General features: G+C 35.6%; 1 protein-coding gene across 1 annotated transcript in view; it reads left to right on the top strand.

Annotated features, from left to right (window-relative positions):
- Htr2c (5-hydroxytryptamine receptor 2C) overlaps positions 1-19,256 on the top strand; it is a 245,657-nt gene that overhangs the window by 106,623 nt on the left and 119,778 nt on the right. The window contains exon 3 of the mRNA XM_074062713.1: positions 6,163-6,267. Coding sequence (XP_073918814.1) covers positions 6,233-6,267 — 35 coding nt within the window. The 5' untranslated portion in view covers positions 6,163-6,232. The remainder of the gene's footprint in view (positions 1-6,162; positions 6,268-19,256) is intronic.

The following is a 19,256-nucleotide window of genomic DNA, read 5'->3' as shown; positions in this document are numbered from 1 at the left end:
AAGCTGTGAAATGAAGAACTGCTTGAGAGATGAGGAGTTAAGGGTTCATTCGGCTGTCCAGATGTATCCAAGTACCTAGTTATTTGGCAATAAATACATCTGGGCAACTGATTGAACTTTTCGCTTTTCCTAACTCAACTGGAACTCTCTACAATGTGAAAGGCCTGCTAGACAGCCTTTGTGATCTTTTAATTTAATGAATTGGGGAGTAGGAGTTGCCTGTGGATGAGGTGATGCTGTTGTAAATGTGAGTGGGAATGCATTTTGTCATGCAGCTACATTGAACTGTGTCTTGACAAAAATAGAAAGAGGGTATTTTTTCTAGCTTGCAATGGTAAAATCAAACTAACAAAAAATTGGGAAGTATTCTCATCAGTGACACTTGTCATGTGGCTACCTCACCACTATAAAATAAATAATTGCATTTTTATTGTGATTGACAATAGCTTACAAATGCAGGGTGATATGACTCACCTATTAGAATTTTTTTAAAAAAATATAGTGTCTAGCTATGGCTACCTACAACTATAAATCCATTTGGTGGTTTCCCCTCAGTCACTCTTTATCTCATTAGGCAACTTCACTTCATTCATATCAATTATCAGTGTCTGAAAGTAGTCTATGTATATGTTGCCATGTTTAATGCCTGCTACTCCTGCTAGAATGTAAGCTCCATGAGAGCAAGGGCCCTGTTTACATTGTTTACCACATGCTCAGCATTTAGCCTAGTGCCTAATACACAATAGGCAATCAATAAATATTTGAATACAGGAAAGTTCTGTTACAACAGGCTGTTCTGTTACAACAGGCTTGCAAATCAGTTAGAATATGTTGCCAACACAGAAATTTAGCATATGGGCTCTCCCTTAGCTCTGCTTTTTAAAAGCCTCTAGTTTACTACATGGATACTTATGTTCAGATAACTAAGGGATAGTTCTGCTACCACCTAGGGAGAAAGCAGCTTCAAATTGCTAGGCAAACTGCCCACTAGGACAGTTTCTCTCAAGGTCTTTTACTATAATCATGGAGTGACTTATAATAGTTACTTTAATTCTTTTCATTTGGAAACTGTTTTTGAAGTGTTATTTTAGGTAAACAGAATAGGTCTAGCTGTGAAAAACTTGCAATCTTATACACTATAGATTTTGAGTTAACTATCTTGCTAACTCATAAAACATAAAACTCATGAAATACTATCACAAGGGGCTGGAGGTGTAGTTCAGTGGTAGAGGGCTTGCATAGCATTGTGAAGTCTGGATTCCATCCCCAACATGTCAAAACAAAATGAAACAAACCTTTCACAAAACATACCAAGCAAAAGCATAGAAAACACAAATAAGGAGAAAATGTCCTATTTGCATTCCAAGTACAGAAGGAACAGTTACATTTATCTCAACAACCACTAGTGTTATCTAGAGGAGAAAGGGAGGTAATGAAAGTATTGATACTAGAGCTGCCTTTAAATTGGATAGACACCTTATTATTATAAGATCTAATAGAGTGCCCAGAGTCCCATCCAGTTAATTCTACCCTCTTTCATTCTCAGAAAGTCTCAGTATGGAGAAGAAATTATAAAATCACCCAATACATGTAACTGCATATTCAAAACTATTAGATTTTTCTGTAGTACACTATGGAGAAGCACTCAGTTTTATGCCTGAAGCACTGCATCCTGAGGCAAACCCAGCAAAAATGCAGTAAGTTATCTGCTAGTATCCTGTGGTACAGATCCTGTACCTGGCTTAGTAAGGAATTCATCATGTCCATTGAAGTTTATTAGCCTGAGGCTTTTTGCCTGATGTAAAAGATCATTTTCTGACAGAGCAGATTGCTGAACAGTGGAAGGTTGTGAATTGCCTCTCCTGAAGGTTGTTCTAAAGAATATCAATTGTCAAACATCTTGAAGTGGCTTAAATATAGACCTGTCTAAACACAGGGCACTAGATTATTTGATCTTTTGTAAATTCTCAGCCCTTAGGAGGTCTGTAAGTTCAAAATTAAAGGATAAATTAAAACTTTACAATTTAAGATAGAAGGTTTGAGTTTAACTTCATAGACTGTATTTCCAAATGAACTTGCCAGGCTGGAAGATCCTATGTTTACTGGGGGAAAAGTAGATTTTAGTTTTATTGATTGTAATAACTGAAAAACTATAAATCATAATCAAAATCATAAATATAAATCACCACTAAAATCATAGGTAACTGATTTGACTATGCTTGTCAAAGGTGAACTTTTAGTATATCAAATGTATGCTTTATGAGACGTCTCTACAGGACATTTAATGTTGAATGGAAGATTTCTACAATATTCAGTAGTCCTAAGAATAATGTTTGAACCAAAAAAGTACTCCCCAAATTGTCATAAATCCATCAGTATTAATATTATCTCTCCAGGACTAGTCTGAACATTTGTGACTAATTCATTTTTGATCTAGCCATCTGCTGAAAACTCAGTTAGGTACAATAACCAGAGGGAATTATTTTGAATTATGAGTCTATAATTTCTGAATAAAAACTGACAAAGATCAAACCTCTATATGTAATATTGCATATTCAGTTATTAAATGTTTTATTATGAAAAGTCAGACAGGAATCATCATTAATTAAGATCATTCTGCATATTTCATGTAAAATTATACTATTGAAAACTATATGAACACAATATTTCTTTCACTTTTTGCCTTAGCAAGTCTAGCTACTGTTATTGCTGCCTGAAGGTCTTACAGTGCTTTAGATAGAGCATGAAAAGTTATGTGATTTATGCTATAGAAAGAAATGAGATTGGTCCAAATAGTTCATTACCAATCTTGAATTTATTTCTGTGACTTAACCTCTGATTTTCTCTTCATAGTTCAGACAGCTAATTAGTTTCATGTTAATTGATCTTTATCTGTACACAAATACATATATAGATAGGCATGCATACATATATATGTAGGCATACATACATATATCAATACATATATATTAATATTTATGTTGTTACATGTTCATAGTTTTTATGAGTCTTATAAATTCTCATTAAAATTGATCAATTCTATCAGTTTTCTCACAAGTGATTTTTAAAATTTTATAAAACAGAAGTCTTGACTAGGTATGACTGGCTCACACTTGTAATCCCAGCTACTCAGGAGGCAGAGACCAAGAGGATGGCAGTTCAAAGTCAACCCAGACCTTATCTCAAAAATACCTAACACAAAAAAAAGGGGTGGTGGAGTGGCTCAAGTGGTAAAGCCCCTGCCTGGCAAGCATGAGGCCCTGAGTTCAAACCCCAGTACCACCTAAATAAATAAATAAATAAATAAACATTGACAACCCCCCCATACACACAAATCTTCCCAAGTTTGAATACTTGAATTCATAGGTATTTTTGTGTGCGTTTACACAACACTAGCACTTCTGTTACGAAAGACTGGAGGAGTCTGAGAGGTGTACAGGTCAGAAAGTTTAATTAGAGTTGCTTTGTTATTCTTTGTTCCTCATATTAATTGGTCTTATCCAAGGCTTAAGAAATTTTGCATATCTTCTCTTTCTTGTAGAATTACTCACAAAACATTTCTTATTGCAAAATGTCATCATACTAGTTGTCATTTGGGGGAAACAGATAATGAAGGATAATTTATGTTAGATAATTTATTCCTATTTTATTATATCTCTAGGTTTTTACAAACAGTTCAAGAGTATTTTCTATCAGGTTTAGTCATAGCTCAGTGGTGAACCTCTTGCCTAATATGTGCAAGAGCCTGTGTTTTACCCTCAGCATTGCAAAAAAACAATGAAAAAGGTAAAGTAAATAAAATAATACAAATTCCAACAGCATAGGAAGACACAATTTTACCCTGAAATTATTTTACTTAATAAACTGGAGATCTAAATACATAACAGACTTTTGTGGCTATTACTTGTTCTACTTAATTAATGAAATTGGAACTTAGAAAAATAAATAGCTGCTATTTAACTTTTCTGTCTATATTTCCCAGGAAAATAGATGTGAAAGCATGACTCTGGTTAATTTTAAGAGAATATAATATTTTGAGTAACACCAATGGGATTTTACCATGGAATGTAAATGATAAAATGTTTCACAAGATGATTATTTTATCAAGCTATCAGATACAATTTCTCTTGTTCTGTTATGATCTTATTGGAGTGCAGTGTGTTTTTCCACCTTTGAATCTTTTATATTATACTTATCTTTGGACATTGAAAACTAAATATGGAACACAATTTCAACTTTTTTGTTAGCATTAAGAGAGGAAAGAATTTACTCTTCATACTTGAAAGCTAAGATAAAAGATAAAGGATATTGATATTTATTAGTCTTCTTTGCCTTTTTTTTTCTGTCACTTATTTCCAGACTTCTGAAGAAAATGGATTTATGTGTTGTCTGGCAGAATTTTATGGGATAGAAATGGCCTAACAGTCTTGCTGATATCACTCTCTTCCACAAATTATTTTGAGTCCCTAGATATTGTGAGGCCGTATTTTATGTATTTACTGCACGAAGGGAATGAGTTTGAGATAGACTTGTGTATGTAGTACTAGGACAAGTGAAACATGAAGGTTGAGAGATAAAGTAGAGAGAAAACATTCAATTGATAGTTTGACTAGAAGAATAGTTCTATTAAATGAGATGGGAAACATAAGGAGATGCAGTTTTTTCTGGAGAAATTCTATTTCCAAATTTCTGAAAAGAGCTAGAAATACCAAATAAAGACTACAAAGATGGATTTTCATTATCATATTCTTTGAAAATATCTACCAACCAGACAAAACAGATGATCTTTCCATGTTATGTATGTTCTCAAGATATTCACCTCTCAATATGTCTCTCTCCCTCTCTCTCTCTCTCTCTCACACACACAAGTTCTTCTCATTGACAACCCAATGCAAACTTAGTAGCATCACAATCTTGACTCTTGAAATAGCTTTATAATCTCAGAAATGAATATAGTTAAACATTTGGTGTGAGAAGAGAGTGTAATCAAAATCCCAAATATAAAATATAGAAGAGGCAAAATTTAGAACAGAGAGATTTAATCACTCTATTCCCACTTAAGACTCTATAGCAGAAAACCCAAAGGATCTCTATGCTCATCACTAGAATTCACACTGAGGATTTCATCATTGTCAATGTAAAGATTGATAGTGTTTCACTCCCGAAAGAACACCAACGATTCCCAGCAAATGTGTATCCAATCTACTCTTGCCCAGTAATTTGGTCATGCTGATTATAGGGTGATGAATAATCCACTATGTAAATATTTGTTTGCATTTTCTGATACAACTCCTTGAAAAATACCTTGCAGAATAAAAAGTATTCAATCTGAAATTCATTGATTCAATCTGAAAGTCATTGGAATTTCATGTTTCCTTCTTAATACCTTAGAAGACGTATTGCCACCTCTTGATCCACAAATGAAACTAATGAATTTTATTTCAAATATCTAGCACAACTGAACTTGTATTTGCAGCTTTTAATATTACTGTACAGGTCTGACTATAACATACTGTCTATTAACTGTTAACTAGTTAGTGTCTAGAGTGGTTGCTATGTTTAATGTAGCAAACTTGGTCAATTTATTTATTTAAACCTGCTGTTACTGCCTTCTTTAGAATATTGTTGGTTAATGCAAAAGTATAAATAGAGCTTTCTTTGTAAGTACAGATTGCTTCACTTTGGAAAAAAATGCAATCAGAAATGTACAAAATATATTCACTTTATAAAAATTATTAAACTTTGTTTTAGTTTTTCATGTTACAATAAGATGAACCTTTTCATTTTAAGACATGTTAATTATTAGATTGCATACTTTCTTCCAATGATTAGCAAGCTAAGAAGTATATATTCTTAATTCCTTTCTCAAAACGTTGATTGAAACTATGTGTACTCCAACAGGGGAAGATTTAGTAGAATTTCATATAAACAAAGCTTATACAAGAAATTTTAGAAAAATGATATTTTGCATTTGTGAATAAATGAAAATTCTGCTCTCTTTGTTGTTCTTATTAATTCCACAAAATAACATGCTTATATGCTAAAGTAATTATTGACGGTTTCTTATCATTAAATAATTACATTTGCATTTATTTAATTGTTTGTTATGAAAGTTATTTGGACTTTTAAATAATTTTCTTTTTCTTTCTTTTCTCTCCCCAGAAAATGAATCCAATCTTTTAAATTTCCTCTTCTCAATTTTAATCTTTGGTTGCTTAATACTGAAGCAATCATGGTGAACCTGAGGAACGCGGTGCATTCGTTCCTGTAAGAACGTGATTACTTCTTCTTTTAATAAAATGACTTTTATAGTTGCTTGCTCGAAGATGTTAAAATGCTTCTATATGATTAAGCAGCTATATGGCTCAATCTGTCTAAAAGATTAATATGGGTGTTTCCTATTTAAAGACAGTAAGAGGAAAAATGATAAGTTGGACTCTAAACATTGTAACTCCTGTACTCAAATAATTCCAGTTTTCATGGTAGCTCGTGGAGAGTGAAACTTAGAAATTTTCTCTCCTTTTCCTTCCTGCATGAACTGAGCAGTTAAGAGAAGGAAATGACCGAGTATGATAGTACACGTGTACCTGTAATCCCAGTACACAGGAAGCTGAGGAAGGAGGATCATGAGTTTGAGGCCATCCTGGCCTCTGAACCAAAACACTTTCTCAAAAAAATGTGTGAGACAGAGAGAGAGAAAGAGAGAGTCTTTATAAACCTCTGGTTTTATGAAGAATGGTAGAAGTTGCAAAAGAAAATGTCAGAAGTTAGGGGCAAAGAGGTTGGGGATCCAAGTGGAAAGAGAAAAACAGTGTCATCCTGAGAAGTCTTGATATAATGACCTAGCATTTGAATCAATAGAATGCAGTGCAAAGGTGTAAGTAAAGAATTAGATTCAAGAAGCACTTTGGGTGGGTGGAGCGGCTCAATTGGTAGATTACCTGCCTAGCAAACATGAGGCCCTGAGTTCAAACCCCAGCACTGCCAAAAAAAAAATAAACAAACAAACAAATAAACAAAATAAACACTTGTAAATTTGATCTAATACAAACTGACTCTGAGGCAATGCAAAAGGAGATCCACAGCCGTGTAAACTCTGATCAGCACAGTTGAGAAGCCCTGAATCTCCGGGCTGCTACATAGTTTCTCCTGGGATATCTGTAAAAGTGCTCACCCAGGTAACAGTTCAAAGCATAGTGCAGTGTGGTTTCTCTGCAATATGTCCACTGTAGCCCACCTTGTAATGCGATAGTTTCAAGTATGTACCATTCCAAGAGAACTAGAGCTGACAATAGAGAAAGAAAAGGGTGAAGAACAGTGAGTGAGAAAGAAGGAAAAAGAACAGTCAAGTATGGAGAATTCAAAGGACAAATGATCTACTCCATGAGACTATGCCAACTTAGTATTTAGTCTTTGGCCCAAAGTGTAGGGCTGATTTAAAGGGCAACAGGTGCTGGGCACTGGTGGCTCATGCCTGTAATCTTAACTGCTTAAGAGGCTGAGATTGGGGGGATCTCATTTTGAGGTCAGTCAAGGCAAATAATTCACTAGACCCCCATTTCCAAAGTAACCAGAGCAAAATGGACTGGAGGTGTGTCTCAAGTGGTAGAGAGCTTGCTTTACAAGTGCAAAGCTGTGAGTTCAAACCCCAGTCCTCCCAATAAATAAATAAAATGGCCAACAAGTCAGTCTACTATGAAATTGGGGATTTATATGCAAATTTTTCTGTTTTGTTGAAACAAGAGACTATTCATCTCCTCTATCAATGCCCATTGTCACATGTTATGCAAAAGCTCAGTAGATTTAATATCCATTCAGCTGTTTAAATGATCATTTTATCTACTGAACAGATAAAATTATATTTTCATTAAAAGTTTAGTAACTGACTAAATTAATTGCATCATTCAGAAAGAAATTATTTTTATGTGCATATTTCATAAGCTTTCTGTGGGCTTAATAATAATTAATGCAAATTTTAAGAGCAAAACCTGTTATTCTTTCTCTGTAAAAAGGCTTTGTATATTCCACAGAGTACATGCTAAAATAAGGTTTGATTATAATACAGTCAATTCTTTATTTTATCTCACCCAAGTTTGAATGGCCATAATCAAGGGTAATAACAACAACAAATGCTGGTGATGATATGGTGAAACAGGAACCCTTATACACTGCTGGTGGGAATGCAAATTAGTACAACCACTATGGAAGGCAGTATAGAGAGTCCTCAAAAAACTAGAGATAGAACTGCCATCCAGTGATACCACTCCTAGGCATCTGCCCAAAGAAACATAAGACAGGATACAGTAGAGACACCTGTACACCAATGTTCATCACAGCACTATTCAAAATAGCCAAGCTCTGTAAACAACCCAGGTGCTCTATAGCTGATGAATGGATCAAGAAATTGTGGTATATATATACAATGGAGTATTGCTCAGCCATAGGGAATAATGACATGTGGTTTGAAGGTAAATGGATGCAATAGGAGGACATCATGTTAAGTGAAGTTAGCCAGGATCAGAAAGACAAAAGCCACATGTTTTCTCTCATATGTAGAAGATAGATCCAAAGATAAACATGTACACAAAAACAGGCATGATCATGTACAAACTCAGATGTAGATCATGTTTATAGTAGTGGAACTATTTTATGGAACTCGGAGAAAGAAAGAAAGGAAAAGAGAATGATAGAGCATCAGTAACATAAGATGAGAAGGTAGAGGATATAAGGATGTATATTGAAAGCTGTTGAAACATGGGGGGTGGGAGGTAAAGGGGTAAGGGAGAGTAGTGGAAGGGGTTGAATGGGGCAAAGTAAAACACATCCACAGTGGGCATATATTAAGACAACCCTTTGAACATCAACCTAAATATTAATAACCAAAACCAGGACTGTAAAATAGGTACAGTGGGGGGGGGGGTACTACTAATGGGAGAAGGGAGGGTAAAGGAAGGAGATTAAGGGAGGGTGAAGGATAGGAGATTACCTATGTGAAAAAGAACTAAGAAATCTCTTATGATTGCTGTAGGTGGAGTGGGGAGGAGGTTGAGGGGGAGAGATGATGGGGGCAATGTAACTAATGTACAATATAAGTTTAATCAGAATTGTCTCTATGAATCTTCCCTGTATAATGAATATATCCTAATAAAAATTTATTTTAAAAAACCCAAGTTATTCTTGCTCTATAAAAAGGCTTTATATATTCCACTGAATACATGCTAAATTTAGATTTGATTATAATACAGTTAATTTTTTATTGCAAAACTATAAAATAGGATTAAATTACAACAAAAACCATAAAACATTTCCCATAAATGGTGGTCAAAAAGACTTTATTAAGTTAAATTTAATTGAAACCAGGAAACAAGGTAATATTCTTTTAAAATTTATCCCAGCATCACAACTTTATTTTGTAATTCACAACAGATGTATTTAGATTCCACAAGACACTGCAGTCATTCAGTGTTTGTCTTGTGGACTCTTGTAGAAAATAAAAATATTTTGACCAGTGGATAGGCATGATAACTACTTGAAGTGTTTTTCAACCCAAATTTTTTTTTCTTTTATTATTCATATGTGCATACAAGGCTTGGTTCATTTCTCCTCCCTGCCCCCACCCCCTCCCTTACCACCCACTCCACCCCCTCCCGCTCCCCCCCCCTCAATACCCAGCAGAAACTATTTTGCCCTTATCTCTAATTTTGTTGTAGAGAGAGTATAAGCAATAATAGGAAGGAACAAGGGGTTTTGCTGGTTGAGATAAGGATAGCTATACAGGGCATTGACTCACATTGATTTCCTGTGCGTGGCTGTTACCTTCTAGGTTAATTCTTTTTGATCTAACCTTTTCTCTAGTTCCTGGTCCCCTTTTCCTATTGGCCTCAGTTGCTTTAAGGTATCTGCTTTAGTTTCTCTGCATTAAGGGCAACAAATGCTAGCTAGTTTTTTAGGTGTCTTACCTATCCTCACCCCTCCCTTGTGTGCTCTCGCTTTTATCATGTGCTCATAGTCCAATCCCCTTGTTGTGTTTGCCCTTGATCTAATGTCCACATATGAGGGAGAACATACGATTTTTGGTCTTTTGGGCCAGGCTAACCTCACTCAGAATGATGTTCTCCAATTCCATCCATTTACCAGCGAATGATAACATTTCGTTCTTCTTCATGGCTGCATAAAATTCCATTGTGTATAGATACCACATTTTCTTAATCCATTCGTCAGTGCTGGGGCATCTTGGCTGTTTCCATAACTTGGCTATTGTGAATAGTGCCGCAATAAACATGGATGTGCAGGTGCCTCTGGAGTAACAGTCTTTTGGGTATATCCCCAAGAGTGGTATTGCTGGATCAAATGGTAGATCGATGTCCAGCTTTTTAAGTAGCCTCCAAATTTTTTTCCAGAGTGGTTGTACTAGTCTACATTCCCACCAACAGTGTAAGAGGGTTCCTTTTTCCCCGCATCCTCGCCAACACCTGTTGTTGGTGGTGTTGCTGATGATGGCTATTCTAACAGGGGTGAGGTGGAATCTTAGTGTGGTTTTAATTTGCATTTCCTTTATTGCTAGAGATGGTGAGCATTTTTTCATGTGTTTTCTGGCCATTTGAATTTCTTCTTTTGAGAAAGTTCTGTTTAGTTCACATGCCCATTTCTTTATTGGTTCATTAGTTTTGGGAGAATTTAGTTTTTTAAGTTCCCTGTATATTCTGGTTATCAGTCCTTTGTCTGATGTATAATTGGCAAATATTTTCTCCCACTTTGTGGGTGTTCTCTTCAGTTTAGAGACCATTTCTTTTGATGAACAGAAGCTTTTTAGTTTTATGAGGTCCCATTTATCTATGCTATCTCTTAGTTGCTGTGCTGCTGGGGTTTCATTGAGAAAGTTCTTACCTATACCTACTAACTCCAGAGTATTTCCTACTCTTTCTTGTATCAACTTAAGAGTTTGGGGTATGATATTAAGATCCTTGATCCATTTTGAGTTAATCTTGGTATAGGGTGATATACATGTATCTAGTTTCAGTTTTTTGCAGACTGCTAACCAGTTTTCCCAGCAGTTTTTGTTGAAGAGGCTGCTATTTCTCCATCGTATATTTTTAGCTCCTTTGTCAAAGATAAGTTGCTCATAGTTGTGTGGCTTCATATCTGGATCCTCTATTCTGTTCCACTGGTCTTCATGTCTGTTTTTGTGCCAGTACCATGCTGTTTTTATTGTTATTGCTTTGTAATATAGTTTGAAGTCAGGTATTGTGATACCTCCTGCATTGTTCTTTTGACTGAGTATTGCCTTGGCTATTCGTGGCCTCTTGTGTTTCCATATAAATTTAACAGTAGATTTTTCAATCTCTTTAATGAATGTCATTGGAATTTTGATGGGAATTGCATTAAACATGTAGATTACTTTGGGGAGTATCGACATTTTTACTATGTTGATTCTACCAATCCATGAGCATGGGAGATCTCTCCACTTTCTATAGTCTTCCTCAATCTCTTTCTTCAGAAGTGTATAGTTTTCCTTGTAGAGGTCTTTCACATCTTTTGTTAGGTTTACACCTAGGTATTTGATTTTTTTTGAGGCTATTGTAAATGGAATTGTTTTCATACATTCTTTTTCAGTTTGCTCATTGTTAGTGTATAGAAATGCTAATGATTTTTCTATGTTGATTTTATATCCTGCTACCTTGCTATAGCTATTGATGATGTCTAGAAGCTTCTGAGTAGAGTTTTTTGGGTCTTTAAGGTATAGGATCATGTCGTCTGCAAATAGGGATATTTTGACAGTTTCTTTACCTATTTGTATTCCTTTTATTCCTTCTTCTTGCCTAATTGCTCTGGCTAGGAATTCCAGTACTATGTTGAATAGGAGTGGAGATAGTGGGCATCCTTGTCTGGTTCCTGATTTTAGAGGGAATGGTTTTAATTTTTCTCCGTTAAGTACAATGCTGGCTGTAGGTTTGTCATATATAGCTTTTATAATGTTGAGGAACTTTCCTTCTATTCCTAGTTTTCTTAGAGGTTTTATCATGAAATGATGTTGGATCTTATCAAAGGCTTTTTCTGCATCTATTGAGATGATCAAGTGGTTTTTGTCTTTGCTTCTGTTAATGTGGTTTATTACGTTTATTGATTTTCGTATGTTGAACCACCCCTGCATCCCTGGGATGAAGCCTACCTGGTCGTGGTGAATAATCTTTTTGATGTGTTGCTGAATTCGTTTTGCCATTATTTGTTGAGGATTTTTGCATCAATGTTCATTAAGGAGATTGGCCTATAGTTCTCCTTTTGGAGGTGTCTTTGCCTGGTTTTGGGATAAGTGTAATACTGGCTTCATAAAATGTGTTTGGCAGTTTTCCTTCCCTTTCTATTTCATGGAACAGTTTAAGGAGGGTTGGTATCAGTTCTTCTTTAAAGGTCTGATAGAATTCAGCAGAGAATCCATCAGGTCCTGGACTTTTCTTTTTGGGGAGACTCTTGATTGCTGCTTCAATTTCATTTTGTGTTATAGGTCTATTCAGGTAATTAATTTCCTCTTGGTTCAGTTTTGGATGATCATATGTATCTAGAAATCTGTCCATTTCTTTTAGATTTTCAAATTTATTTGAATATAGGTTCTCAAAGTAGTCTCTGATGATTTCCTGGACTTCCATGGTGTTTGTTGTTATCTCCCCTTTTGCATTCCTAATTCTACTAATTTGGGTTTTTTCTCTCCTCATTTTAGTCAGGTTTGCCAGGGGTCTATCGATCTTGTTTATTTTTTCAAAGAACCAACTTTTTGTTTCATTAATTCTTTGTATGGTTTTTTTGGTTTCTATTTCGTTGATTTCAGCTCTTATTTTTATTATTTCTCTCCTTCTATTTGTTTTGGGATTTGCTTGTTCTTGTTTTTTCTAGGAGTTTGAGATGTATCATTAGGTCATTGATTTGGGATCTTTCAATCTTTTTAATATATGCACTCATGGCTATAAACTTTCCTCTCAAGACTGCCTTAGCTGTGTCCCATAGGTTCCGGTAGGTTGTGTTTTCATTTTCATTGACTTCTAGGAACTTTTTAATTTCCTCTTTTATTGCATCGATGATCCATTCTTCATTAAGTAATGAGTTATTTAGTTTCCAGCTGTTTGCATGTTTTTTGTCTTTACTTTTGTTGTTGAGTTCTACTTTTACTGCATTGTGATCAGATAGAATGCATGGTATAATTTCTATTTTCTTATATTTGCTGAGGCTTGCTTTGTGCCCTAGGATATGATCTATTTTGGAGAAGGTTCCATGGGCTGCTGAGAAGAATGTATACTGTGTAGAGGTTGGATGAAATGTTCTGTAGACATCTACTAGGTCCACTTGATCTATTGCATATTTTAGATCTTGGATTTCTTTATTGAGTTTTTGTTTGGATGACCTATCTATTGATGATAATGGAGTGTTAAAGTCTCCCACAGCCACTGTGTTGGCGTTTATATATGCTTTTAGGTCTTTCAGGGTATGTTTGATGAAATTGGGTGCGTTGACATTGGGTGCATACAGATTGATGATTATTATTTCCTTTTGGTCTATTTCCCCTTTTATTAGTATGGAATGTCCTTCTTTATCTCGTTTGATCAATGTAGGTTTGAAGTCTACTTTGTCAGAGATAAGTATTGCTACTCCTGCTTGTTTTCGGGGGCCATTGGCATCCTAAGCATATGCTTATTTCTGTCGGTGAGATGAGTCTCCTGTAAGCAACAAATTGTTGGATCTTCTTTTTTAATCCATTTTGTCAAACGGTGTCTTTTGATGGATGAATTAAGTCCATTAACATTAAGCGTTAGTACTGATAGGTATGTGGTGATTCCTGCCATTTAGTTATCTTAGTTGTTTGAAGGTTTGATTGTGTGTACCTAACTTGATGTTACTCTCTACTGTCTTGCTTTTTCTTATCCTGTGGTTTGGTGCTGCCTGCCTTGTCATGGTTAAGTTGGGTGTCACTTTCTGTGTGCAGGATCCCTTGCAGAATCTTTTGTAATGGTGGTTTTGTGGTCACATATTGTTTTAGTTTCTGCTTATCATGGAAGACTTTTATTGCTCCATCTATTTTGAATGATAGCTTTGCTGGGTAGAGTATCCTGGGGTTGAAGTTATTTTCATTCAGTGCCCGGAAGATCTCACCCCACGCTCTTCTTGCTTTTAATGTTTCTGTTGAGAAGTCTGCTGTGATTTTGATGGGTTTACCTTTGTATGTTACTTGTTTTTTCTCTCTTACAGCCTTCAATATTCTTTCCTTAGTTTCTGAACTTGTTGTTTTAATGATGATATGTCGTGGAGTAGTTCTATTTTGATCTGGTCTGTTTGGTGTCCTGGAGGCCTCTTGCATGTGTATGGGAATATCTTTCTCTAGATTTGGGAAATTTTCCGTTATTATTTTGTTGAATATATTACGCATTCCCTTCGCTTGCACCTCTTCTCCTTCTTCGATGCCCATGATTCTCAAGTTTGGTCTTTTGATGGAGTCGGTGAGTTCTTGCATTTTCTTTTCACAGGTCTTGAGTTGTTTAATTAATAGTTCTTCAGTTTTTCCTTTAATTACCATTTCATCTTCAAGTTCTGAGATTCTGTCTTCTGTTTGTTCTATTCTGCTGGATTGGCCTTCCGTTTTGTTTTGCAGTTCTGTTTCGTTCTTTTTTCTGAGGTTTTCCATATCCTGGCAGTTTTCTTCTTTATTGTTGTCTATTTTTGTCCTGAGTTCATTTATCCATTTATTCATTGTGTTCTCTCTTTCACTTTGGTGTTTATACAGTGCTTCTATGGTTTCCTTTATTTCTTCTTTTGCTTTTTCAAATTCTCTATTTTTATTGTCTTGGAATTTCTTGAGTGTCTCCTGTACATTTTGGTTGACCCTATCCAGTATCATCTCTATAAAATTCTCATTGAGTACTTGTAGTATGTCTTCTTTTAAATTATTCTTGTGGGCTTCATTGGGTCCTTTGGCATAGTTTGTCTTCATTTTGTTGGAGTCTGGATCTGAGTTTCTGTTCTCTTCATTCCCCTCTGCTTCCTGTACTAATTTTTTGCTGTGGGGAAACTGGTTTCCCTGTTTTTTCTGTCTTCCTGTCATTGTCCTTGGTGTTGTTACTGTCCCTGTACTGTGTGTAATTAAGTATTTTCTAGCTTGTAATAATAACAATGGTAATATTGAGAATGGAAGAGTGAGCTGAGATGGAAAGCAAGAAGTTAAAGAAAAGGGGAAAACAAATATACAGACAAGAGGGAGAAAGCAGAACAAGGTATCAGACAAGAGAGGTTCAAAGGTATAAACAGGGAGTGTTAGTGTACTAATCGACAGTAAGCTGAACTGACAATAGAGAGACAGAGAGAGGATTGAAAATCAAAGATAAAAAAAATAAAAAATAAGTATATGAAAGTAATATCTATATATAAAAATGAATTAAAATAAAATGGAAAATAGAAAATTAAAAAAAAAAACAAAAAAACTTCCAAGTTTATATGCAATGCAATTTCAGTCTTAATAATTTGGATGTCCGTCTCAATCTCCAGTCCTGGAGTTGGTGCCTCAGATGTTGTTCTGTAGTTGTCTCATCAAAGGGGATGCATAAAGTAGAACAAAACTACACTCACACACACACAGAAGAAAAAAAAAAAGCCCCACCAAGTGTCCCCAGTTCAAATGCAATACAGTTTCAGTAAGTTTTTCGGCTTGCAGGTGTAATTCGGTTGTTCTCTCATCAAAGGTAGGGAGAAAAAGAAAAAAAAAGCGTCTGGAGGCAGTTCTGAGAGTGGTATCTGCAACTGTGGCTTGCCTGCCTGCTGCTCTCAGCCTGTAGCTGGCGGCATTATTTATGCAGATCTCTGGGGTGAGCTAGCACTCATCTGGTTCCACAGGCTTTGTTTGCTCAGAGTTCTCCTGTGCGGGAGCCTCTGCTACAGGCTTTCCCCTTTCCAAGCACTGGGAAAGGTGACACTGCCCCGCATTGTCAGGCCTGCGTGTTTATTTACAGTTCACGTGGGAAGTGGGTCTTCCCTCCTCTCACAAGCGTCCCCGCTCCTGGTTGCTGGGCGCGCCCCGCTCCCACCAGAGCCTCTCCGACCCGCCCGGCTCATTTATTTACAGTCCCGGGAAGGATTCCCTTCCCCAATCTTCAGCGCTCAGGGCGCCCCACCCTCTTTCCAGCGTGTCTTAACTGTTCTTATTGCTTAGTACTCAGTTTCTCTTTTTTTCCCGGGTGGAGGTCAGTCTGTCCAGGGGGCTATGCTGCTCTGGCCCAGGCTTGTCTGTGGGGCTACCGTGGTACCGCGAAGCTCACCTGGTCCGCGTCTTCCCAAGCCGTATGGGTGCCGGCCACTGGCAGCCCCAGGGGCCCTCTTCGGTTCTCCATTTAACGTGAAGTGGAGATTCTCTGCGCCGGCTGGAGATGTGGAGGGGTCAAAGTTATGCCTTTTCTCGGTGATTATACCTGCAAAGTGTGTCTCCAGCGTCTCTCCAAGATTTCACTATAGGAGGCTCGCTTTCTGCTTCCTACCTCTAGCCGCCATCTTGGAATTCCCCCTCTACCCAAATTTTAAGATACTCAAATTATAAAATTTATAATTGGGCATACTTATTTCATTTTTATTATGTACAATTTTACCCTGCATTCATCAACCATTTTTAGAGATATATGAAAGGATTTACATGTTTTTATAATTTACTTAGAAAATTTGCAATTGGACTGCATATTTTTCTATTCCTTATTCACTATGCTTAAGGATAAATACATTTGTGGTTCTGCAGCTAATAATCAAAGATATGGCATATTATTTGAGCATAAAGTCATGTTGGACTAATTGACATTGTTATCAACTAATATAAATGAAAAAAAAAATTTTAATGCAGCAGGACAAGCCTTTCATTAACGAAGCCAAAGTAGACCTTGGAAGAATGTGTAAATTTAAAATTACTGTCAGAAAGGGCTGAGAGTGTAGCTCAGTGGTACTTGCTTACCATTCACTAGGCCCTGAGCTTGATCCCCAGCACCAAAATGAAATGAAATAAAATAAAATAACTGAGCCCAGTTCTGCATAGATAACAATGGTCTTGAAATAAAATAAGGGTTTAAATTTTTGGCAAATTTTGAAATACACGAGCTTGTATACAGCAACCATAAAATACGCTTAACTTTGAGGGTAGGCTGGGGGTAGAGTGCCAGTTTAGCTGATGCAAAGCCATAGGTTCAATTTTCAACACCAAAAAAATAAAGAACAAATATTGAAGAAAAAAGATATACTTTAAAATTTACTGAGGTCTTATTATGACACAGGTACTATTTTTAGGACTTTATATAAATTATACCATTTAATTTTCACAGCAACCATGTTGTAGCGATCATGCCTGTACTCTATATGATGAGGAAATTGATATTTTGATAGTTTAAGTGACTGGTCAAAGAAACATAGAGGTCATAAGGCCAGGGCATTGACCACATGCCAAATATAGTGGAAAAGTAATCAAAGCTTAGAGTAAATAACTTGCTTCTATTTAATTGGTCCTTCATTTCAATTATTTCTATTAATCACAGATTAATTATGTAACAGATGTCTTTAAGAGATATAGTCTCACTATAAGTGACCTCAAACTCCTGGGCTCAAAGCAATCCTTCTGCCTCAACCTTCTAAGTAGCTGGGAATACAGGCCACTATGCCTGGTTTGATACAGGTTTTCGAATCATTCATTATTTTTGCATATTTTTTATGTTCTAGGAAGATAATACATTTCAAAGAATTTGCTGATTCCTTCTCATTATGTGATAAAAGTTATTGTGTTTCCCTCTATCTTTCATATTGTTTGGAATATCACATAGCTTTGATTAATGAATTTACTTTAAATCCCTGAAGTGTTAGTTTTCTATCCATTATAGAATGATATTGTCAAAAATATTTTCATAATGTCTTCATTGTCTTTAAAAACATAGAAGCAGGGCTGGAAGCAAGGTTCAAGTGGTAGAGTGCCTGCCTAGAAAATTCAAACCCCATTAACTACTAACAAATTATAATATTTTTACTTAAGTTTAAATCATGCTAATATCTTTTCAGGCTAAGTATTCCAGTTTTGGTTCAAAAAGTACCATGTGTGTAATATTATGGATGTGATATGATTATGGTAATCATAATCATCAAGTTTTACTAACTTAAATTCCTTTGATAATGTCAATGATCAATGAATCAATCAAATCATATGTATATCTTCTCTTTATAGGGGTAAAATTTTCAGTTCAAAAAACAAGTGAATGAAACAATGAGATAAAAACAATTACATGGAGAATTTATAGACACTGGATGTTAATGTCATGTGTTCCAATTTTCCAACTCCAGAAAAAAATCTTCCAACCATCTTACATAGAAATTGCTTAGCATTATTTAGCATACAAAATTATATTGTGCCAGCAGAGGCAATTTTCTCCCCATAAGTAATATCATGGTTTAACAACCATTACATGTAGGAAAGGTATTCTCATATTACTGTTCAATACTCGTTAAATCACTATTACTGCACGTGGAATAATTTTAAAGCATCCATTCAAAGATAATATTCCTTGCTTTTAAGCAGGAAATATTGAACATGGTTTTCTGTCTTCTTTGTTTTCTGAAGGAAATGAATGTGTTTTAATTAGCCACTTTAAGAACTTTCACTTTGACAGAACACTTATGTGTGTAACTTGAATAAGTCTCATATAACCATCAGAGGAAATTAATTTGGAATGTACAAAAGACAACCATGACCAACTCTCTTGCATTAGATTGCTACCTGGCCTGAAATTCCTACTAGTAGAATTTACTTATAGACAATATAAAATATACATTTTAAATGATTTAAGAGATTTAGTTCCTAGCTCATGTAAAGTAGCACTCCCACAGGTATTAATCATCACCACATGTATAGGACAGAAATGAGGAGAGTGGTAGATAGAAAGTTTATAGCACAAGGCAAGAAATTGAACAGCAACATAGAATATGTACTGTTGTCACAATCCTCTGTGCCTCTTTCAAACACTTTCATGAAGTGGATCTCATGACAACTTACTCTTTCTTAACCTTGCTGCAAAAGAAGGAAATCTTTAATTTTCTTGTCGGACCACTGGATTCCTTTATTCCCTTTTCAGCAATCTCAAAGGATATTTTGAAGAAGTTAATATTTTTAAAATATAAAGAATAAACCATTACAAAAAAATCAAATGGAGTACAAGTTTTAAAAACTACCCTTTGAAATCACTTAAACCCTAGTATGGATCCTG

The sequence above is a fragment of the Castor canadensis genome, chromosome X (genome assembly GCF_047511655.1).
Source record: "Castor canadensis chromosome X, mCasCan1.hap1v2, whole genome shotgun sequence".
NCBI classification, from domain to species: Eukaryota; Metazoa; Chordata; class Mammalia; order Rodentia; family Castoridae; genus Castor; species Castor canadensis.
This window is presented reverse-complemented; position numbering and strand designations above follow the sequence as displayed.